The sequence below is a fragment of the Cyrtonyx montezumae genome, unplaced genomic scaffold (genome assembly GCF_038088225.1).
Source record: "Cyrtonyx montezumae isolate F1298 unplaced genomic scaffold, pur_monq_1.0 scaffold_19, whole genome shotgun sequence".
NCBI classification, from domain to species: domain Eukaryota; kingdom Metazoa; phylum Chordata; class Aves; order Galliformes; family Odontophoridae; genus Cyrtonyx; species Cyrtonyx montezumae.
Genome location: NW_027071925.1, coordinates 471,158 through 490,816, shown reverse-complemented (window position 1 = coordinate 490,816; position 19,659 = coordinate 471,158). Strand labels below are relative to the sequence as shown.

Below are 19,659 nucleotides of genomic sequence, written 5' to 3'. Positions count from 1 at the left end.
GGCCCACACTAAAACCAAATGTGGTGTGTAGCTGAGCACTAGTGAACACAGGTCTGATTCCTCTTGGTAACATCAAGTTACTAACTTGCTCAAGCTCCTGTTTTCAGATTTCCTACTGCTTTCCATCACTGCAGGAAGGCACCTGAGCCTTTATTTCCTCCTTGGTAAAACAAACATTAACAAGAACAAATGGCAAGTTGCAGTACTACAGCAGGTTAGGGTGATCCAAACCTCTTCATCTGGCTGCTGAAAACTCTCAAACCTATTAATAAGGCTGGCAACTTTTCCTTGGTAGGGAACTGGTTCTGGCAGTGATTCAGTCAGTTCCTGAGAGCTGACTTGGAATCAATGCTTCTAATGTCTTCTGTCATGTGCAGGCTGGGTATGTGACCATGGAGAAACTACAAGGATGCTCCAGTATAATCTATCACACTGAGGCTCAGAAAGTCAAGTCAGCACCATCCCACCCACCAACAATCACTTTGCTAAGTGCTGAAGTCAGGGCCCAGCAGCCCCTTCAGCTGGTCTCCTGTACAGACACCCAGCCCAAACCTGCAGCCCCCCCCACAGACATGGCTGGAGAGTCAACCAGCTTCAGACCGATGTTCCTCACAGCCCTGGGTGATGGCCCTGGAATGCACCTAAAACCAAACACGGACTACAGAATGGACTGAAGCTCTCCTCTGTGCTCAGGGAGGACATCTGCTGCGACATCACAGGTGGGGAACACACGTCTGCAGCCTCGAGCCAGGCTCCAAGTGTCACAAAATGACAGCTACACTTACTTGGAAGATACTGGAGAAGTCTCTCAGGTTGAAAATGTAGTGGAACTTGATAGCTGTCGGCAGGAAAGTCGCAGCTACTCTCTGGTGCAGGCCCAGGGCCAGGGAGATCAGCTGCTGAGCTGACTTTTGCACAGCTCCTGAGAAATTCCTGTTCACCAGATGCTGCATTAAGATGGTGCTGTAGATCCTGGTCAAGGCCTCCTGCCCAGGGTTGGAGAGGGCAAAGACACAGAAATGACGCTGAGGAATAGAAAGGAAGAAGTGGGAAGGTCAGGGGGCTGGGCAACCGCCTCTGTGGCACAAGGCCCCAAGGGACTTGCTGTCCATGTAGAACAAAGACATCTTCCATTTTTTATCTCCAATTTCCCAGCAGAAGAAAGTTGGCAAGTGATTTATTTCAGCTCTCAAAACATGAGATTTCCAGCTGCATTTCACTATATGTTAGAAGTTCAGTCTACATGATGGTCTCACCCACTGACGGAGCCTAGCCACTCCCCATGCCCAGTTTCAATGCTTCAGATTCAGCAGTTAACCTCAACTTGTATTGCAGCCCCAAAAATCTATCAGTAAGAGAGGTTCTATTTAGAAGCCCATTTGGGTTCACCTTCTCGCTGAGAGCCTGCTTCCCCAAATCCTGACTTCTGTGGCTTTCTCTGATCTTCCAGCAGCCAATGGCCTCTTCCCAGCATTCAGAATGCAGTAACACTTGGCTCTCCTATCCCACTGATCCTTCCTTCCCAAAGCAGACTGATGGGGGACCCACTCCTCAGTGGAGGTAATCATTTCCAGCCATGGAACACTTCATTTTAACATCATGGAGCCGCTAAAAGGAGCCATGGCTTGGGCTGACTCAAGTCATGAGATTTCTCCAAGAAGCTTTGATGCTGCTGGGAAGAGCAAAGCTGATGACTGTCAGCCCTTGTCAAGCCTTCCAGCTCCAAAAAAATCAAACCCTGAGGTTTAACATCTCTTCTTACATCTATATTTGTAGTATGTAACAAGACAACCTGGTGATCTGGTGTGTGGCAACCAGCCCATGGACAGGGGTTGGAAGTGGGTGAGCTGTAAGGTCCATTCCAACCCCATCCATACTGTGATTCTATGATTCTATCACCAGCACTTGGTAATGTCTTTTTTTTTTTAATCATTCTTTTCTTTTTTTTAATGAGAATACAGTGCCAGTTCCATCAGGAAATTTTAAAAACCAGAAGACTTTAATGAGATATTCTCCAGAGGTCAATAGCAGCTAAATGAAGGCAAAATCTGCTTGTGGGAACCCAAAGCTGTCCCAGAAGTAGGTGTTAAGCAGGATGGCAACTTGTGACTGTTTCCTCTGATGGAGCAGCAAAATGTGAGGAAAAACAGGCAAGGGAATAGGGAAATGAGTCTGCAGCCTTACCACTATGAATTTTAGTCACCCGACTGATTAATGCCATTTCTTCTGATGAAACAACAGCAGCATCCCTCCCTGGTTTTCCTCTGGCCCCGTGCTCAAACAACACCCTGCGAAATGAACTCAGCAACAGCAGTGCCCGGCTCAGAGCTCTACCTGCAGGCGTGGGTTGATGGTGAAGCTCCCTGCTGTTGGGTTCATGCACGACACATACTGCACATCTGTGATCTCCTTCAGTGACAGCTTGGTCCTGTCATACCTGCGGGCAAAACAAGGCAGCAGGGTGAGCACGATGTCTGGGTTGGCTTCAGGGCTGAGCTGGAGGCCCATGCCTATGTTCCCCATATACAGAGCTGAGAAAATCCCTGCCCCTCACAGTACTGCCTTCTACAACGTACAATTGCACTGATCTCCTTCCCAAGCACTGCCACCGCTTTTTCTTCAAATTACTTCTGCCTAGAAAATGTTTTCTGCTGTCAGAGTGCAAACAACATCAGGTGCTTGCAGTGAGGGCTCAGCAGGGATGCTCCATCCCCACAGGGGCTGGATCCACCACCTTCCCCTGTTCTCAGTATTGCAGAGCATCAATGCTGAGCATCCTGCTCCCCTCTGCCTCAAGACTACAGGTGCACACCATGCCAAGAGCAGAGCCAAGCACCTCTCAGCCACACTGCTGATATGCAGGGGAAGGGCAAACCCCTGAGTGTGTCCCAGGAACCTCCAGCCCAGAAAGATGCAATGGCAAACACGGTCCTGGAAGGGAGAACTTCACTGCAGCATTCTCCCAAAAGCCATCCCAAAACAAGGCCTGAACAAACAGGACTGAGCAGCACAGCCTGAGCAGCCTCCCACCAGTGACCGTAGTCCAGGTGCTGCCTGATGAGTGTATGGGGCTGCACTGTCCCATAGGCATCCACTGCTGGCATGTTCATGTCATCAATGAAGTAGATGAGCTTCTTGGTGCCTGGAGGGCCATAATTTCTACCAGCCTTTTTCTCCAGAGGCTTCTCAAGCACACCTGTATGGAGGCACAGACACAAATTTAAACTACCAGGCATCGTGGCTGAAAAATAAAACAGGTTCCCTCCTGGCTCCATGGTGTACCACAACTGCAGCAGCCCGAGGAGCTGCATGATGCACAGGGCAGGCATCCTTTAGTTCTATTAACAGGAACTACACAAATTCCCTGCTCCCCCACTGGAATAACCAACCCTCCCCATAATTGGACAATGTCTGATGTCCAACATCAGCCACCAGATTAACCCTCAGTTTTCAGTGGGGTCCCACATGGGTGAGGAAAAGGACACAAAGGAGAGTTTCTTGTTTCAGAGCTCTGGAAAATGCAACTCGGATCTAGCAGGAGGCTGAGGTTACATGTTGTAGGTTATAAAACACAGTGAATATTTACAACACCAGGCTGGTATTTAATAAAAACCACTCTGCCTTGCTGTACATAATGTCTCATAGCTATTGGTGCCTTGGATTCTGAGCTACCTTTACTGGCTCAGTAAGCAGAAAACCAAACAGAAGCAGCTATCATCTGTTGGGTGCCACTGATTCTCCCCCATGGGCCAACTTGGAGTGTGTTCTGCTCTTGGGGGCTCAGTGTCACCAGCCCCAAGAGCAGAATGAGCTCCATTCAGTCAAGGCTGAGTTGTCAGCACATCCACAGCAGCACTGCAAGCAGCAATTCTTTGTAATCAGGCAAGACCTGCAAATGTAAACGGGGCTGAGAACTTTAATAAAACTCTCCTTGATTAAAATGTACATTTAATGCAATCATTACCACGTACAAAAGTTATTAAGAGATATTTAAGTTCTGTTATTTTTCAAGCTACGAATTATATATGCTTTAAAGCACTGTTTGTTCTGGGTTGTTTCTTTTTTGCAGTGCTCCAGTGCGTTTCAGACAGCTTTTCTTTCCCACTCCTCAAAATTCAGCCCAGTTCTTGTTGCAGACAGCTGCTGCACAAAGGAATGAACTGTGCTGAGAAAAATGATGAATCTTCCCTCAGCGGAGTATCTCTCCCCCTTCAATAAAACCGTAAGATTTGAGATTTCTGGTAGCAAGTTAAATTAAGTGTTTCAAATAAGCATTTAATTTCAATTTAATTAGCCCTTAATGAACATATAAAATCAGCCCTGTTTGAGGTTAAACAAGTATTCAGGAGATTCACCACACTGAAACGCAATTACTGGGGATCAGGCGACATGTTCGTGAAAGATGCATTTTAATTTGAAGCCATATCCCACAGTAATAATAAGGGTCCACATCTCTACTTCTGTGATCCTGTATACTTGAGCTAGAACCTGAAAGGAATGACCTCTGCAAATCGGACTTTGCAAGCATCATTTCTCTACCCTGCTGACAGAGGGGGGGAAACAGGCAGCTTGTCTGAGAATTGCTGGCTTGAAGGTTCAGGTATTTTTTTTTTAAGGAGATTAAAAAAACCAAAAACAATGAAACTGCCTTGTATCCATGTTTTACAAATTTAAAGAGGTGCCTGCTGGGGAAAAAAGCAGCCAACTGACAAACTGCACCAAGAGGGACAAATTAACTCTAAAAAATGAGCAGGGAAGTCTGCTGAGCAGCATAAATCATGCTTCCCAGCACACAGCTCGCAGCCACGTCTTCCCTGAGCGAGATGACTTGCTCCCCTCTGCAGAGGAGGAACCCCATCTCAGACCACAGCTGATGGCCGCAGCAAATAGGTACGCTGCCAGGGGTGTACAAATCACAGCACAGCTCACAGTAGCTCAGCCCATCCACCAGCTCCAGGGCATCCCACTGAGAGCCCAGAAAGGAAAAATAGGACCGGGCATGGGGAGAGGGAGTTCTCCACCATCGCCATGCTCCTGGCAAGGATGCAGTGATGCTTCAGGGATGGTGCTCTCAAATAGGGCCAGGGGAGCAAAAGGACTTCAGGCCATGTGGGTCATGACAGGTAAGGTGATATAAAGACAGGTGATATAAAGAAAGTGTTTTGTTTCCTGGTGACCCTCAAGTGCTCTTCAACTCAAAGCAAGCTGGCCTGTTTCATTCCTGGTTAATAAAAGCATGCAAAAATTACTTTTTCGGCCTTTTGGGTGACTCAAAGTGAAAAAGCATTTCCAAAATGTGCCACCTCACAAGAATCCCCTCCTTTCTCTTTGTTTTTGAAGAAACCACACAGCAAACTGACCTTGCCTTGGTCCCTAGGATCACTAGGTCCTCAGAGCTCTGAGCCCCAGCACAGGCTGGGGGCAGACCTGCTCCATGGCTGCAGAGGGTTGCAGAGGACAGCACCAGGAGCAGGCAGCCCTGCCCCCCAGCCTTGCCTATTTCCCTTCACACCATCCTCCCTGGTAATTGGGATGCAATTCCTGTCATTGTATCCCAAGGACAGTTTGGATCCTATCTTATTCTGCATGGCTTAAATTCGAGCACCTTAAAGACAAACCTTAAGTCAAGAATGAGCAGCATGCTGTGCAAAATAGCAGTGGATTTAAGTATATACTTTAGCACAGCCCTGAACTGGAGTCATTGGAGTTCAGAATTCAAATTCTCATGTTGGAAAACATCATCTCCCATGATAGCTGGAGCTGAGAGCTTCACAGTGTCAGCACAGAGCACAAAAACCAAACAAAACCTATAGGTGACCAGGGGGCTCGCCTATGGTTTCCCCTATAAGGTGCAGTGCATGCCCCACTCTGAACCCCACAGGAATCCTGGGCATTGGGCACCATCCAGGAGGAACTCATACAATCACAGAATCACAGCATGGTTGGACTGGAAGGGACCTCACAGTCCCCCCAGCATCATTCCTGTCATGTGCTGGCCGGCAGGATGCGCAGGGCCCATCTATGGCCTTGGGCACCTCCAGGGATGGGGGATCCACACTCCTCATGGCAGTAGTGCCCTCACTGCCCTCAGGGTAGAGAATTTCCTTCTCATATCTGACCTAGACCTCCCCTCTTTCAGTTTAAAGCCATTACCCCTAGTCTTATCACCATCTGCCCACATGAAAAGTCCTCAGCCCACTGCCAGCCCTCTGTTGATGCAGCCACAGAAGTCCCACGGCTCCGCAGCTGCCTCACCTTGCAGCATGGCAGAGGTGGTGTAGTAGTTGAACGGGACCTTCTTCACCACATATGCGTCTGTGTCCAGCGAGGAGAGCTTGTCCCCCACCAGCACAGACTTCCCAGTGCCCGCACTGCCCACCAGCATCACCGGGCGCTGGCGCTCCAGGAGCCGATCCATGAAGTACCGCAGCCGGACCGTCTCAGCCGTGGGCACGAGACAAGCCTGAGGGCAGGGGGGACGAGAAGGTGAGCAACTCCCATTCCTGCCACAATCCCACAGCCACAGTCCGGGGAGCAGAAAAACTGGGAGAGGTGGGAATGGGTGAGGAGAAGTTGGTAGATCACACTGGGAAGGGGAACGATAGGCAGCTGCCAGCCACTAAAACGGAACTGTCGGTGCATATGAAACCCTGACAGCTGGGAGCTGGCAGCAGCATTTGGATCGCCCCACAAACACATTTTGCTAAAAGGGGAACGATTTTTTCAAGTCATCTGCTCACAGCAGCACTTCCAAAAGGAAAGCAAGGCATAGTTGGCAAATGCAGTCCTCTACCTGCAGACATTTGTTGCCTAACTCCTAACCACATCTCTACTCTGAGTCAGGCACAGAACGATGACGCGCTGCCTCGGGGGCTTTGTTTAGGGTCACAGCCCCACTGCTCTCTGCCACCAAACCCAACTTTCTGCAGGTGAAGGGACCTTTATGTGAAGGGACAGAGGAAGGCTGCTCCTCGCTGTGCCAGCACAGTAACGAAACCTGGATATGCGAGCTGTGCCTTTAAGACACAGAAAGGCACTCTTATTAAGGAATGCCTGATGTTTAATTGCACATCACCCCAACGCACGAGCACTCCACGCAGGGCTCACAAACCTGTAACGGCATTTCTGGATCGAATTCAAACTGGGGGATCAGTTTAGACCACGGCTCAAACTTCTTTGTTTCTGGATCGATGTAAAAGTCAAACACTGTTCCCTGAGAGGGAAACTTGATAGTCTTGAATTCTCTCACCCACCACTTGCTGAACTCCACTCTGTAGTCCACGAGCTGAGAGACAAAAAGGGAAGAAATTATGCTAACCTGGAGACATCCATCAGTGCTGGAGAACGCTGTCTGTCCCAGTCCACCAAAGTGGGTTTGGTGCTTAAAACATATTCCACAGTATAACGATCTTATTCTTTTTCCTATTATTAAGCCTAATTTTTCATTTTCTTCATTTCTTCTCATCACTCTTATTTACTCATCTAAATAATTCATCCTCTGTGTTGATCACTCTTGGTACGTCTCACAGCAGAGAGATGGATCAATTTGAAAAAGAGCAGTACGTGCCTGCGACTAAACACACTGCGTGATTGATTTGTGGTGCCTGCCTCTTCCAACAGACAAGGACACAACATCCATCCACACCGGTGGCCGTGGTTAGTCAAAGCATGCATACTAAAGCCCTTCCTCATAAATCACAGCAATCTATTAATATCAGCTGTTGTCTTCTGGCTTCTTTTAAACCACAGTATTCTGGAGGAACAGGATCGTGCCAGTATACCCAGGCAACAGAGAGGGACCGTGCCCCCTTGGCTCTGCTTTCTTCTTGTTCCTCGTTATGTCCTTCCAAGCACGGAGATTTTGGAGCATTCTGAATTTTGCAAGAGCTGAGGTTATTTCAGTGCTGGTTCAGGACTTGCAAAACATGCTTAGCTTCCTCCTCTGCCACACATCTCCTGTCTGATGCCGGGCCAGCCTGCATGCAGATCAGGGGTATTTCAGCCTTCTGCCCCAGGGAGGAGTGGCATGGGAGGGAGGGGAAAGATGCTGTTAAAAAGATGTCTGTGGTACACTGAATGCAAAATTTAGCCACCTTTAACAGTACAGAGTCTTCCTGGGGCATCTATGGCACTCTGTCCCCATTGCAATGCCACACACTTTCCCGGCCCAGAAGCTGGGACTGCCAGAACATTGCCCCTGTGCTCATAAGCCTCCATCAGGATACAGGGGCTTAAATGGAATCTTAAAACCAGCTTATTAGTATTCCTCATTCTGCATCCTCATGCTTTTAGAGAAGGAGAATAACTGTAATTCTCCATTCTCCTGTTGTCGCAACCGCTCAGTGCCAGCAGCAGAGCATCCTCCAGCAGGAGGGACGTGCAGCAGTGCTGGAAGCCCTCACACCACTGCCCTCATACCTGCAGCCCAAGCTGCCTGCAGCTGCACAGGCTCCAGCCCTATCCCCACTGCCAGGACAGCCTCCAGCTCAAACTGCTTCCTTAATAACAACCCTGTATGGATTGCCACTGATCTCAGAGCCCTGAAATGGCAAATTAATCATCTGGTTTTGTACAAGGGGCCCTGCTACCCACCACCACGTGTGGAGCAGCAAGAAGCCTTCCAGACTCTTTCTCCTGACATTTCAGCAGCAAAAGGTCAACACGAAGGGCACCTTCAATGGAAAGCAATAAACAGATTTTATATTGGATCATTTTTCATCAGACTTCCCCACGCTTGGACCGCCGTACCCTTCCTCTCAGCGCTGACATTTACAGAGCATCAGAAGCAGCCCCACGTCGGGCAGCCTCCCACAGGGACACTGTGTGCATCCTCCTGCAGCCTGCACGAGGCTCTGGGAGCCCACCAGGCCCCAGCAGTGCAGAAACAGCTGCAAACAGTGCCAGGAGTGCTGGAGCAGAGCTGTGGGGTGAGGGATGTGGCATCCACTGGCCATGCAGCTGTGCTCCAGGCCAGCTTGCTGAAGGAGATGCGAGCTCCTGCACTGCTGGAGCAAGCAAACACAGCTCTTCCCAGGCTTCGTTGTTTCTTTTTTTATCCCCCTGCACTCACAACACTCAGGCCAGTTATTTCCCAACTTCCGCATGGAAAACAGAGGGGTTAAACTTCCACAAGGACCACAAGAGCTGCTCTCATCCAGCTCACGCAGTGTCAGTTGCTTATTGTCTCCCAGAGCTCCTTGCCATGAAGCAAAAGCAAGCAGTGCAGCAGGTGTTTCTGGCCCGTGGTAAGGCACACTGTTCCAAACTGAACCATGCAGATGAGAAACAGGGCAGAGCAAGGGGCTAGGGGAAGAGAAATGCCCCCTTATCCTCTCCTTCCCCAGGGCAACTCTAGAGAAGGTCTTTACAAGTCCCACAGTGTTCCCACACCAAAGCTCCCACCAAAGCATCTGTGTCCCAGCTCTATTTTGAGCACCAGGGTCTGAAGAGGGAGTTTAAATTGTTCACTATCAAATGATGACCTTGAGAAAACTCAGTCCTACAATAATAACGCCATGTGAGGGATCACACCCACCTCATCTAATGTGAGCTGATGGATACAGAGGCTGACAGCTGCAATTAATCTATAGGATAGATGTACTGTGGGAAGCAGCATAAGGAGTGCCCTACCTCCCTCTGCCTCTCAGACAGGAGTGTACTTCTGAGTGTCAGAGACTGGTGATACATGGTATGATTAACCCCCCTGCCCCAAGAAAATCCTGATCTCTCAGTTCTGCCCTCAAGAGCTAGCAGCTGGCAAAGTGGCTGTGCAGCTGCTCCTCTGCACTAATGCAGGGACAAGGGAGACGAGAGGTCCGAGAAAGGTTGCAAAAGCGTTGGGCAGACCCTAAGAGACTCACACACTCAAAAGAGGGATCCTTTTTTTCACATTTCATGTATGATTATAGTAGACTTTCAACAGACACATAACAATTCTGGCCAGACTGAAGACTTAAGCACCCAAAGAGTGCCAAGTTTTTGATCCCCTCTGACAGCCCTGCTGCAGCAAACAGCACCTTGGAGAGCACAGCCACTACTTACCCCTAAAAGGACACTCATAATTCCCAGTGCACATCGTGCCCCACTGACCATCCTCTTTCTTACATGCTTTTATCAGAAATTGAGGACTACCAATTCCTGAAGCATACCTGTTTTTAAGAAAAGCCATTGGTGGCAAAGGACTGGACAGTTTGTGTCACACAGCACAACGTCTACCTGTGTAACCTGGTGGCTGAGAGGCTGCTCAGCTGATACATCACCTGATAAGCCACACTTAATTTGATCACATTAAATGTATCCACGTTTCTATAAATTAACTTTGTGCTTCTCCCCACTGAAACATGTCTGCATGAACAAACATCCCTTCATCACTTGGCCCCTCCACCTTCTCTTTCTGGTGCTACAAGGTCTTTTGAAAGCTGTACTGTGTTCACACTGCAAGTTCATTATCATCTACATGCAAGCCCCAGGAAAACAGCATTACTGATAGGGGACTACATGTTGGAAAATATTAAGGAAGAAAAAAAGAAGAAGAAAAAGAAGAGACTCGCATAGAAGATTAATGAAGCAGCAGCTTCTCATTACCTGGTCTTGAAACATCGATCCACCAAAGGCCCAGACAGCAGCAAAGACAAAGTAGAGTTCATAGAGCTCCTTGGGACAGTCAGGAGGTGTGTTCTCCTCTGTCAGGAGGCACTCAAGAAGGTAACACAGCATCTGAATCATGCTCTGCTCAGGAATGGGAATAATCTTCTTAAACCTAAGGGTTGGAAAAAGAAAGCACGGGAAATGTAATTGGGTTCAGTACTACAGTTACTCACAGAACAGGAAGACAAGCTTGGAAATTCTTTTTCAGAATATTAGCATTTTACTTTTCTTCAGTGAGTGTCTCATTCACGAGTACAGCAATAAGGAGAAGCCCCATTCTCTCCCGTGGACCTGCTGGCACCAGCACATACACAAGTAATAACAGTAATCGGGAGTTTCAAGCATTTTAAAACTTTGATCCTCTTGAAAGAAGTAAAATGGAAGTCTTGCTAAAGGCAATGATTTCCTGCAAACACGGTGAGTTCAAAAGCGGTCAAATAGAGGAGTAATAAAATAAACCCTTTCATCTTGCCATTTTACATTCATTTAAGCTACACTTACAGAATTCCAAACTAATATTGTAGCAGCACTGAAGTCTTCCATAAAGTAATTATAGCTATTTGAAAGGTTGGTGCTACAATTTCTGAATTAAGCAAGCTTCCAAAATGCTCAGCTCAGGGTTGTCTGCAGCTAATCCTATGCATTTCACACCCTGACACAACAATGTTCAGCAGAGTGGGAAACGTCCACTGGACTTTGTTGCTAGCAGCCACAACCAGCTTCATCTGGCAGGGAGCAGTTCCCTACTAACTCTAATTTCCAAAGGCCACTGTCTTCGATAATTCACACCCTTCTGACATGTCCTCATTTTGATTGATAACACCAATGCTCAACTGTATCCTGATATTCTGGTGGTGGTGGAGGGTTTTGTGTTTCCTGTTTGTTCATTTGTTGGTTGCTTTTTAAAAGAAGGTGGAAGCAAGCAGAGGATGCGAGAAGCTTCCTTACTCAGATTTGATGGGACTCTGCTTTGGCCAATCCTCATCACATGAGGATTAAGAGAGCTCTCAATCTTGATGACTGAGCAGGAACTAGGGGACTTCTCTGTGGGCCACACCTGGGAACCAAGTCAACCCAAGAAGGATCAGGGCCCTTCCAAAACTGCAAGTTCATATGCACTGGACAGCTGTCCAATTGTGAAATACATCCAGGCTGGATGTCTGCACAGACTGATTTTGTCTTGCACAAATGCACTGGGAAAAGAAATTCAAGAGAAAACTGCCTCAAGAGCAATCCTTCCCTCTCTCACAAACATGGGTAAAAAGAGGGAAGAAGGATAAAGGAAATCTGATCTCTCCACCACCCGCACTGCAGACTGAAAACTCTTTTTCAGCAGTGGTCTAAAATCAGCTCTACTGAAAAACAACTTCTGGGGTGGACCCAGGTCCAGCCTGACACCTCGGGAGCCTGAGAAAGCTTTCTCTTTAGGATCTCCTGGATTTACTTTCCAAGAGATGCAGAACTGGCACAAGTACAGGCACAATCAAAACCTGATGAAAACCAGAGCTGCGGGAGTGCCCCAAGGAGGGCAGAAATGTTGCCTTGCTTCACTGTTTCTCTGTAGTTAAGCCAGTGATGCTCAAAGCTCTTAAGGGGAAGGAGGAAACTTCTCCTCTCTACTGCTATGTCTCCCCAGTCCCAGCACAGCACAGCCAGTGTGGGGGCCAAGCACGTCCTCCTGCTCTAGGGGAAACAGTCTCTGCAGATGGTACCTTGTCCTCAGGGTGTCCAGGCAAGGTGGCAGGTACTTATCAAACAGGATGGTCAGGTTGGCTTTTTCTGACTGGATCTCTCGCTTGTCAATCCAGCTGCTCACTGGGGGATTCCAGCCCAGATCTGCTGAGTTGATGTACAGGATTCCTTTAGGGTAAGAAAAAAATGCTGAGGACACAGCAGCGACCACTCTTGGCCTCCAGCAGAATTGCTCAGCAACTTTCACACAACCAGCTATACCTGGGTGCCCCATTACACACCCCATCATAGAGGTTATCCACAGCACAGCTCTGCCCTCCATCCCCACCACTGCAACCATCACTCATCACACACGGACAGCAACAGGCAAAAGCTGGCAGACAGGGCTGATGAGCTGTGCAGCTCTGGGTAGGGTGTGCCATTTGGGCTACTCAACACCAGCAAGGCCAGGCAAGGGGACACGCGAAGGTTCCATCACCAGGAACAAAAGAAGTTTAATATCTGGAGGACAAAAATCTTGCCATGAGACAACAGTGAACACTTGCAGACCAGAAGGCCAACAGTACCCTGGGCTGTATCAACAGAGGGCTGGCAGTGGTCAAGGAGAGGACTGTTTCCCTCTGCTCTGCTCTTGTGAGGCTCCATCTGGAGCACTGTGTCCAGGCCTGAGACCCTCAACACGTGAAAGATGAGGAACGGATGAAGAAGGGCCACAAAGATGCTCAGAGGGCTGAAGCACCTCCACTCTGAAGAAAGGCTGAGGGAGCTGGGCGTGCTCAGCCTGCAGAAGAGAAGGCTCTGGGGAGACCCCACTGTGGCCTTCCAGTACCTCAAGGGGTCTACAGAAAAGTTCGAGAGGGACTCTTCGTCAGGAAGCGTGGTGATAAGTCAAGGGGAATGATTTAGATATAAAAGAGGGGAAATTTAGGTCAGATGTGAGGAGGAAATTCTTTACCCTGAGGGCAGTGAGGCCCTGGCACTGCTGCCCAGAGAAGTGTGGATGCCCCATCCCTGGAGGTGGCCTAGAACATGGATGAGCCCTGGGCAGCCTGAGCTGGTTGAGGGCAGCCAGCCCACAGCACAGGGTGGGGTTGGATGGGCTTTAACCTCCCTTCCAACACAAACCATTCTATGATTCTGTATATACTGCTAGAAATGTCTGCTCTACAGTGAACTCACTTCACAACTCTTCTGCCAAAAAAAAAAAAAAACGAGGAGAAACACTAACAGTGAAGGTTCATAACCAAGGAAACATGACCACAGCTCCTGACTGACTCAAAGTCAGCACACAGCCCTGCTTGAGTCATTTATTGCTCTGGGCCTCACTCCCCCAAAATGTAAAAGTAGGAGACACCGTCACTCCCTGCTCTCATGTTTCAGCACTTTTCCTGAAGATCAGGGGCTCTCTGGGATATGGACTGTCCATACAGGGCCCTGCACAACTGGAACACTCTCTCAGCACTGCTGCAGCTGTCATCATCCATCAGCATCACAGAGCTGTGGTTGAATCTCCAAGATACATGGATTTGGGGTCAGGATCCCCAGTTTGCCCAGGTGCTTCGGGGATATACTCTGCCCACCAAAGGGAAGCACGATCCCAGATCGGGAACTTTCAACTGGGTCCAACAAAAGTCCAGTGAATAGCACGGGATCCCAGTTTGATCCTGTAACACCCCAGAGTGAAGGTCAGACCAGGACTCACCCGCTCTGGACACAGTTGCTGGCGTGGCCGTGCGCAGGTGGCTGATCTCAAAGACAAGTCGCATCGTCGGGTTCAGGGGGATTCTCTCATTGCTCGCCAGGGTCAGCACCTGCATGCAGCAGACAGACAGACCGGCAGCACAATTCTGGGGTTAACGGAGCCCCAGGAACAGGAATGACAAGTGTTTTGCACTCAAAAGCCTGGCTGCTGTCAGACCAGTTCCTCGAAGCACAGCAACTGATTTCTAACAGGTGCTGGTCTCTTCCACAACCCAGAATGAACAGCACTCCCTCGGGATGAGAGAAAAGGTGCACAGTTATGTCCTATTCTCCATTTTTATAGGGCCTGCAGTTATTATCAGGACATCTGCAGTTACTTGTGATTCCAGTCCCCAGGAAAGGGAAATTCCCATGAAAGCGTGCTGTTCTCCTCATACACCATTTTCTTTATGCAAAATTATTTGGTATATCTGAAAAAATGCCATAAAAACTGCATTATTCAAGGAGGTGTTTCTCTCGTGTATGCAATTTCTCACATGTTGAACCACACCATGCAGTTCAAGGAACGTCTGCTTCTTTAACATATATTAATTACCTTATTATCATCCATCACTGTATTAAGAGACTCAATCCACATCGGATCAATATCTCCATCTAGTACCATCCACTTGGGGCCATCGTGTGTGATGTTGGCCAGCTCTCGCATGATTGATGAAAACAGCCCTGGGAAGATGATGTGAATATCCTGATGAACAAATTTGCCACCTGCTCTAATCATTTTCTCCAAAATCTTGCTAAAAATTATCATAATTAACGCTTTCATCTTCAGCATTCAAAACTCCATGCACCTGTGCATGTTTTAAGTAATAAATACCTCTGCATCACAATATGGGTCTAGTATGCTTTGAAGGAATCATTATGTTATCAGTCAGCAGCACTTGAAAATGACTGCAGACCTATACAAGAGCTTCATTCCCATTGAGAACAAGGGTTGTGAAAAGTGAAGAGGACATGCTAAGAGGCAAAAGAAAGCGTGAATTACACAATGAAGGAAAACAATTTGAATTTGCCTTGGAATTTCTTGTAAGTGTTTCTTTTGTGGCTCAAAGTATTTCAAGGAAATCAAGGTGCATTAAACGCCAGGTCATGGCTTTAGTGAGATTGAGGGGAGAACAAGCACAGGATGGCATTGAATGGCAGAACAAAATGTCAGTAAAATCAAGGAGACAGAGAGGATGCAGTGTCTCAAGGGGTGTAAATAATGAATGTTAAGAAGAGCAAGGAGGCTGAGAACAGAGCAGCACTGCTGCAGAACAAATGAAAACTCCACACAACCACAGCTCTCTTCTGCACAAGGAAATGCCTAGGGAGATGCTGGTCTTCATGAAAAAACATCAGGCAAACATAAAAGAAAAATAAAGCATGATCCTGATGAATTGTTAACAAACACACTTCTCTCCAAGACAAGCTACTTCTTTGTGGTCCACACCAGGAAAGGCTGGTGGCATTACATGACTGAAAACAAAGCTTGCATGCAGCAAATGCAGAAGGGTTTGTGATTCTGAGACATGGGTATGTGATTCTGAGATGAAGTCAAAAAAAGAGCACTCATCTGGCTCTGCCTCTTCACAGCCCCTCCTGTGTTGAGTATGTGCCACGGAAACTGCCTCTGAATCTGCTCCAAGATCATTAGTATCAGAAATACCTACTGTCTCAGAACTTCAGTGCTCTCCTCATATTCTCCGTGACAGCAATAGCAGAAAAGTGCCTCTCTCCTAACCCTGTGCATCCACACCACAGAGCTGTCATGAGGCTTAAAAGAGGAGCTTGATTTTATAAAGCACACTTTCAGGACTCCCTTGTGGGACCTTCTACCATCTAACATGTACGGCCTTTTCAGCGCTCGATAATGAACAGTGATGGGATGACAGCACCACTGTTTGTCGGACAGTGGGAACAATCTCCTTGCTGCTATTTGGTCAAAAGAAACAAAATTTTCAGGAATGGCTAACACAGAAAATGTTTGCCTTTAAGTCTCAGGGCAGAGTCACCTATGCTCCCTTGAAATGTTGCAGGCCAGGCAAGACAAGGTGCATGCCTTTAGCACACCACTGCTGCCCTGTGCCACCTATGGCCCTCCATCTGCTGCTACAGCTCTGCCTGTGTCCCACGCCCCCCTCCCTCACTTCTCACTCAGGGTCCCCGATTACAATCAAATGAAACTAACCCTGACATTGGAGAAACACGGAGAATCAGGAGGGGTCTGTGGCAGGGGCCAGGGGAGGTGGGTGACAGTTTGTCTCCTCTTTGATGAGATCTGACTGAGGATGACTCATGGCAATGCCTTCCCTCACCTCCCCCACATCTCCCAGAACAGCTGCGAACGTAAATCAAAACTGCACGTCTGTATTACACACAACCAAGAGTTATCTGTGACCTTTCAGCTCACTTTAAACACATGGCTTATTTTCCTCAGGAGCGATGGGGACTGACAGACTGGCAAGTGCTGGTGTACTGCAGAGATGAGGCAGCGATTCAGTGGAAAATACTGTGGTGGGAAAGCATTATTTTCAGGGCTGGTGTGTGTGTGTTCTACCAGCAGTGGAAACCCAGTGCTGGCACATGCTGGGGGGCCCCAGCACTCATCTGTTTAGTCACTGGTCCAGCCCACTCAAATCATCTGTCTTATTTAGGAATCAGTTGCTGGTCTTAAGGGATGTGACACTTCTTCTCAGGGCAATAAGATGAAGCAGGCTTATGTTACATTTCCCGTTTGAAGATCAAATAGCTAAAACATCCAATAAATCCTTTCGACCACAAGCTCTCACGTGGGTGTGAGCAGCAGACAAGCACCAGGCTTTGAGACCTGCATGCAAAGAGTCCTCCTGGTTTGGTCAAGATGTTCAATAAAATAAAATAAAATAAAAAACCCTTCTTTATCAGTACTTTCAGGAACGAAAATACACTTACCGTCTTTCCATTCTCTTGTTGCTGGGTTTATGATGCCAAAAAGCTCATCGTTGGTGACTGCTTTGGGGTTGAGGTCTGTCCAGACAGGCCGTCGCTTCATTATCTGGTAAGTCCTATTCAGGGACCTCATCACCTGCGACTTGCCCGTGCCTGCATTGCCCACCACAAAGACAGAGTGCCGTACTGCCAGCAGCTCCTCCAGCTGTACCACCTGAGAAAAGCATGCCCATATTTCAGACAACAATGCCATACTGAAGTTCAGATCTACAAAGCAGCTTCTACTGATCCTTCTCTTCAGAAGGATGTGACCAAGATACACAAATGGACTTGGCATCAAGTTTGATCCAGACACTCTGATTATGATGGCTGAGAGCCTCAGACTGTAGACAAACCTCCAGCACTATTCTGCCTGACCAGTCTGGTGGCCTTCCATGATGAAGTGATGGCATCAGCAGACAAAGAAAGACTTCTGCAAGGCCTTATCTACAGTCCCACACCACATCCTTATCTGTAAATTGGAGGAGCAATATAGATTTGAACTATTTGGAATATTCAGCAGATAAGGAATTGGTTGGATGGTCACAGCCAGAGGGTGGTGGTCAGCAGCTCTGTCTAGGGGTAGGTCAGTGATGAGGACTGACACCAGTACTCAGTCTCAGTACTGGTGCTCTTAAATATTCTTATCAATGACAGTGAGATTGAGTGCACCCTCAGCAGTTTGCTGATGACACCAAGCTGTTACAACGGAAGGAAGGGATGCCGTCCAGAGGTACCTGGACAGGCTTGAGAAGTTGGCCTAAGAGAACCTAATGAGATTGAACAAGGCCAAGTGGAGGGTGTTGCAGTTGGGTTAGGGCAATCCTAGATACGTGTGAACACTTGGAGAAGAACTAGAGAGCAGCCCTACGGAGAAGGACTTGAGGGTTCTGGTGGACAAAAAGCTGAATATGAGCCAGCAGTGTGCTCTCAAAGCCTGGAAGGCCAACAGTACACTGGGCCAAAGCCACAGAGGGGTGGTAGCAGGCAGGGAGGGGATTGTCCCTCTCTGCTCAGCCCTTGTGAGACCCCATCTGGAGTGCTGCACCCAGGCACCCAGCACAAGAAAAATGTGGAGCTGTTGGAGTGTGTCTAGAAGAGTGACACAAAGATCAGCAGAAGGCTCCAATGATCTCCTATGAAGAAAGGTTGAGGGAGCTGGGCTTGTTCCAACTGAAGAACAGAAGGCTCCAGGCAGAACTTGTTGTGGTCCTCCAGTACTTTAAGTAAGCTTGCAAACAGGAAGAAGAATTATTTTTACATGGTCTGATAGTGATAGGACAAAGGGGAATGGCTTTAAAGTTAACAGAAGGAAGATTTAGGTTAGTTGTCAGGAAGAAAGTCTCTGCTCAGGATGGTGAGGCCCTGGCACTGCTGCCCAAAGAAACTGTGGGTGCCCTTCCCTGGAGGGGCATGAGATCAGGTTGGAGGGGACCCTGGGCAAGGGGAATGGAACTACAAGACCTTCAAGATTCCTCCAGCCCAAGCCTGTCTATGATTGTGTGACTTACATTAAGTCTGACAAGGCTCTGCTCTCCGGGGGCCATACTTCATGAAGCTACAAGGGTTGGGCCAACCCTGGTAAACTCAGGGACTGAGTCAGTACTGGCTTTCTGCACAACTGCGTCAGAACCAGCACAGCAAACTGTCTCCTCCACCAAGGTCACACTGAAAGGGGAATTCTGCACAGAGCTGTCTCCGTGAAAGCAAAAATGGATGAGGAAACCCATGTAATTTGATGGTGGTGTAGGCACAGCAGATTACTTGGTCTTACTTTGAGCACAAAGTTGTCCTCAGCCTGCAGTCGGAGATCCAGCACAGCCTGCTTCACAAACGACTCAAAATTCAAGTCACGCTTCCGAGGCACATCCAGTGCAGGGAAAAGGTCCCCAATCAGCCCCATGAATACTGGCACATCATCAGTCACAATCTTGGGGATGTTGAAGTCACGAAGAGAACGCATCAGAACCTGGTCTTCAGGTCGCTCTGGGTCATCTCTCTTGAGGGAACCAGCAACAACCAGCACTGACTTGATGGCACGCAAGCCCCAGTCATAGTGATCCTATGCAGGAGGAAAAGGAGGGATGAATTTATGTTTAGACATGATGTTGCCATGCAAGGAGCTCTGAAAAGTTAGACAAGCCAGAAATAGAAATATGTCCATATCTGCTATTTGCATTGTGGCCAGAGGCCTCCTCCAGACTGAGCTACCTGATTTCTTTTTCAGTAGATGAGACTGTTTTCAGGGACAGCGTTAAAGAGTCAGACAAGAAAGAAAGGCCAGTCCAGCCCAGATGTGCAAAAGTTACTGAGGCAAAAGTCGTGTTAGTGCATTATGAGGCCCCAGACAGACAGGTTTTTCCATTTTGCCCACTACAAGGTTACCATGTCTAGCATGGGAGCACGTTACATCTCAGAAGCAGCACTGAGCTGTAAAGGCATTGCTGGAAAAGGACCACAAAGAGGTATAAGAGGAGCTCTCAAGCCAAGAAGTAAATTTTTATGCTCCTGCTTTGCTCAGACCATTCAGACAGTCCAAGAGCCCACCATCCCCTCAGCCTCCAGCACAACTGCAGTCATTAAAGAAGAGCTGGGAAGTTTTACTTATGGAGC

At 48.1% G+C, this 19,659-nt stretch overlaps 1 protein-coding gene across 1 annotated transcript in view; it reads right to left on the bottom strand.

Moving 5' to 3' along the window:
* The window catches only part of DNAH9 (dynein axonemal heavy chain 9), a 180,951-nt gene that overhangs the window by 110,861 nt on the left and 50,431 nt on the right, over window positions 1-19,659 (bottom strand). Inside the window, exons 31-41 of the mRNA XM_065735131.1 lie at window positions 18,821-19,108; window positions 17,011-17,221; window positions 14,636-14,763; window positions 14,042-14,150; window positions 12,360-12,507; window positions 10,585-10,759; window positions 7,112-7,285; window positions 6,256-6,463; window positions 3,031-3,196; window positions 2,335-2,437; window positions 786-1,025 (exon numbers count right to left, since the gene is read on the bottom strand). Of these exons, the coding sequence (XP_065591203.1) occupies window positions 786-1,025; window positions 2,335-2,437; window positions 3,031-3,196; window positions 6,256-6,463; window positions 7,112-7,285; window positions 10,585-10,759; window positions 12,360-12,507; window positions 14,042-14,150; window positions 14,636-14,763; window positions 17,011-17,221; window positions 18,821-19,108 (1,950 nt within the window). The remainder of the gene's footprint in view (window positions 1-785; window positions 1,026-2,334; window positions 2,438-3,030; window positions 3,197-6,255; window positions 6,464-7,111; window positions 7,286-10,584; window positions 10,760-12,359; window positions 12,508-14,041; window positions 14,151-14,635; window positions 14,764-17,010; window positions 17,222-18,820; window positions 19,109-19,659) is intronic.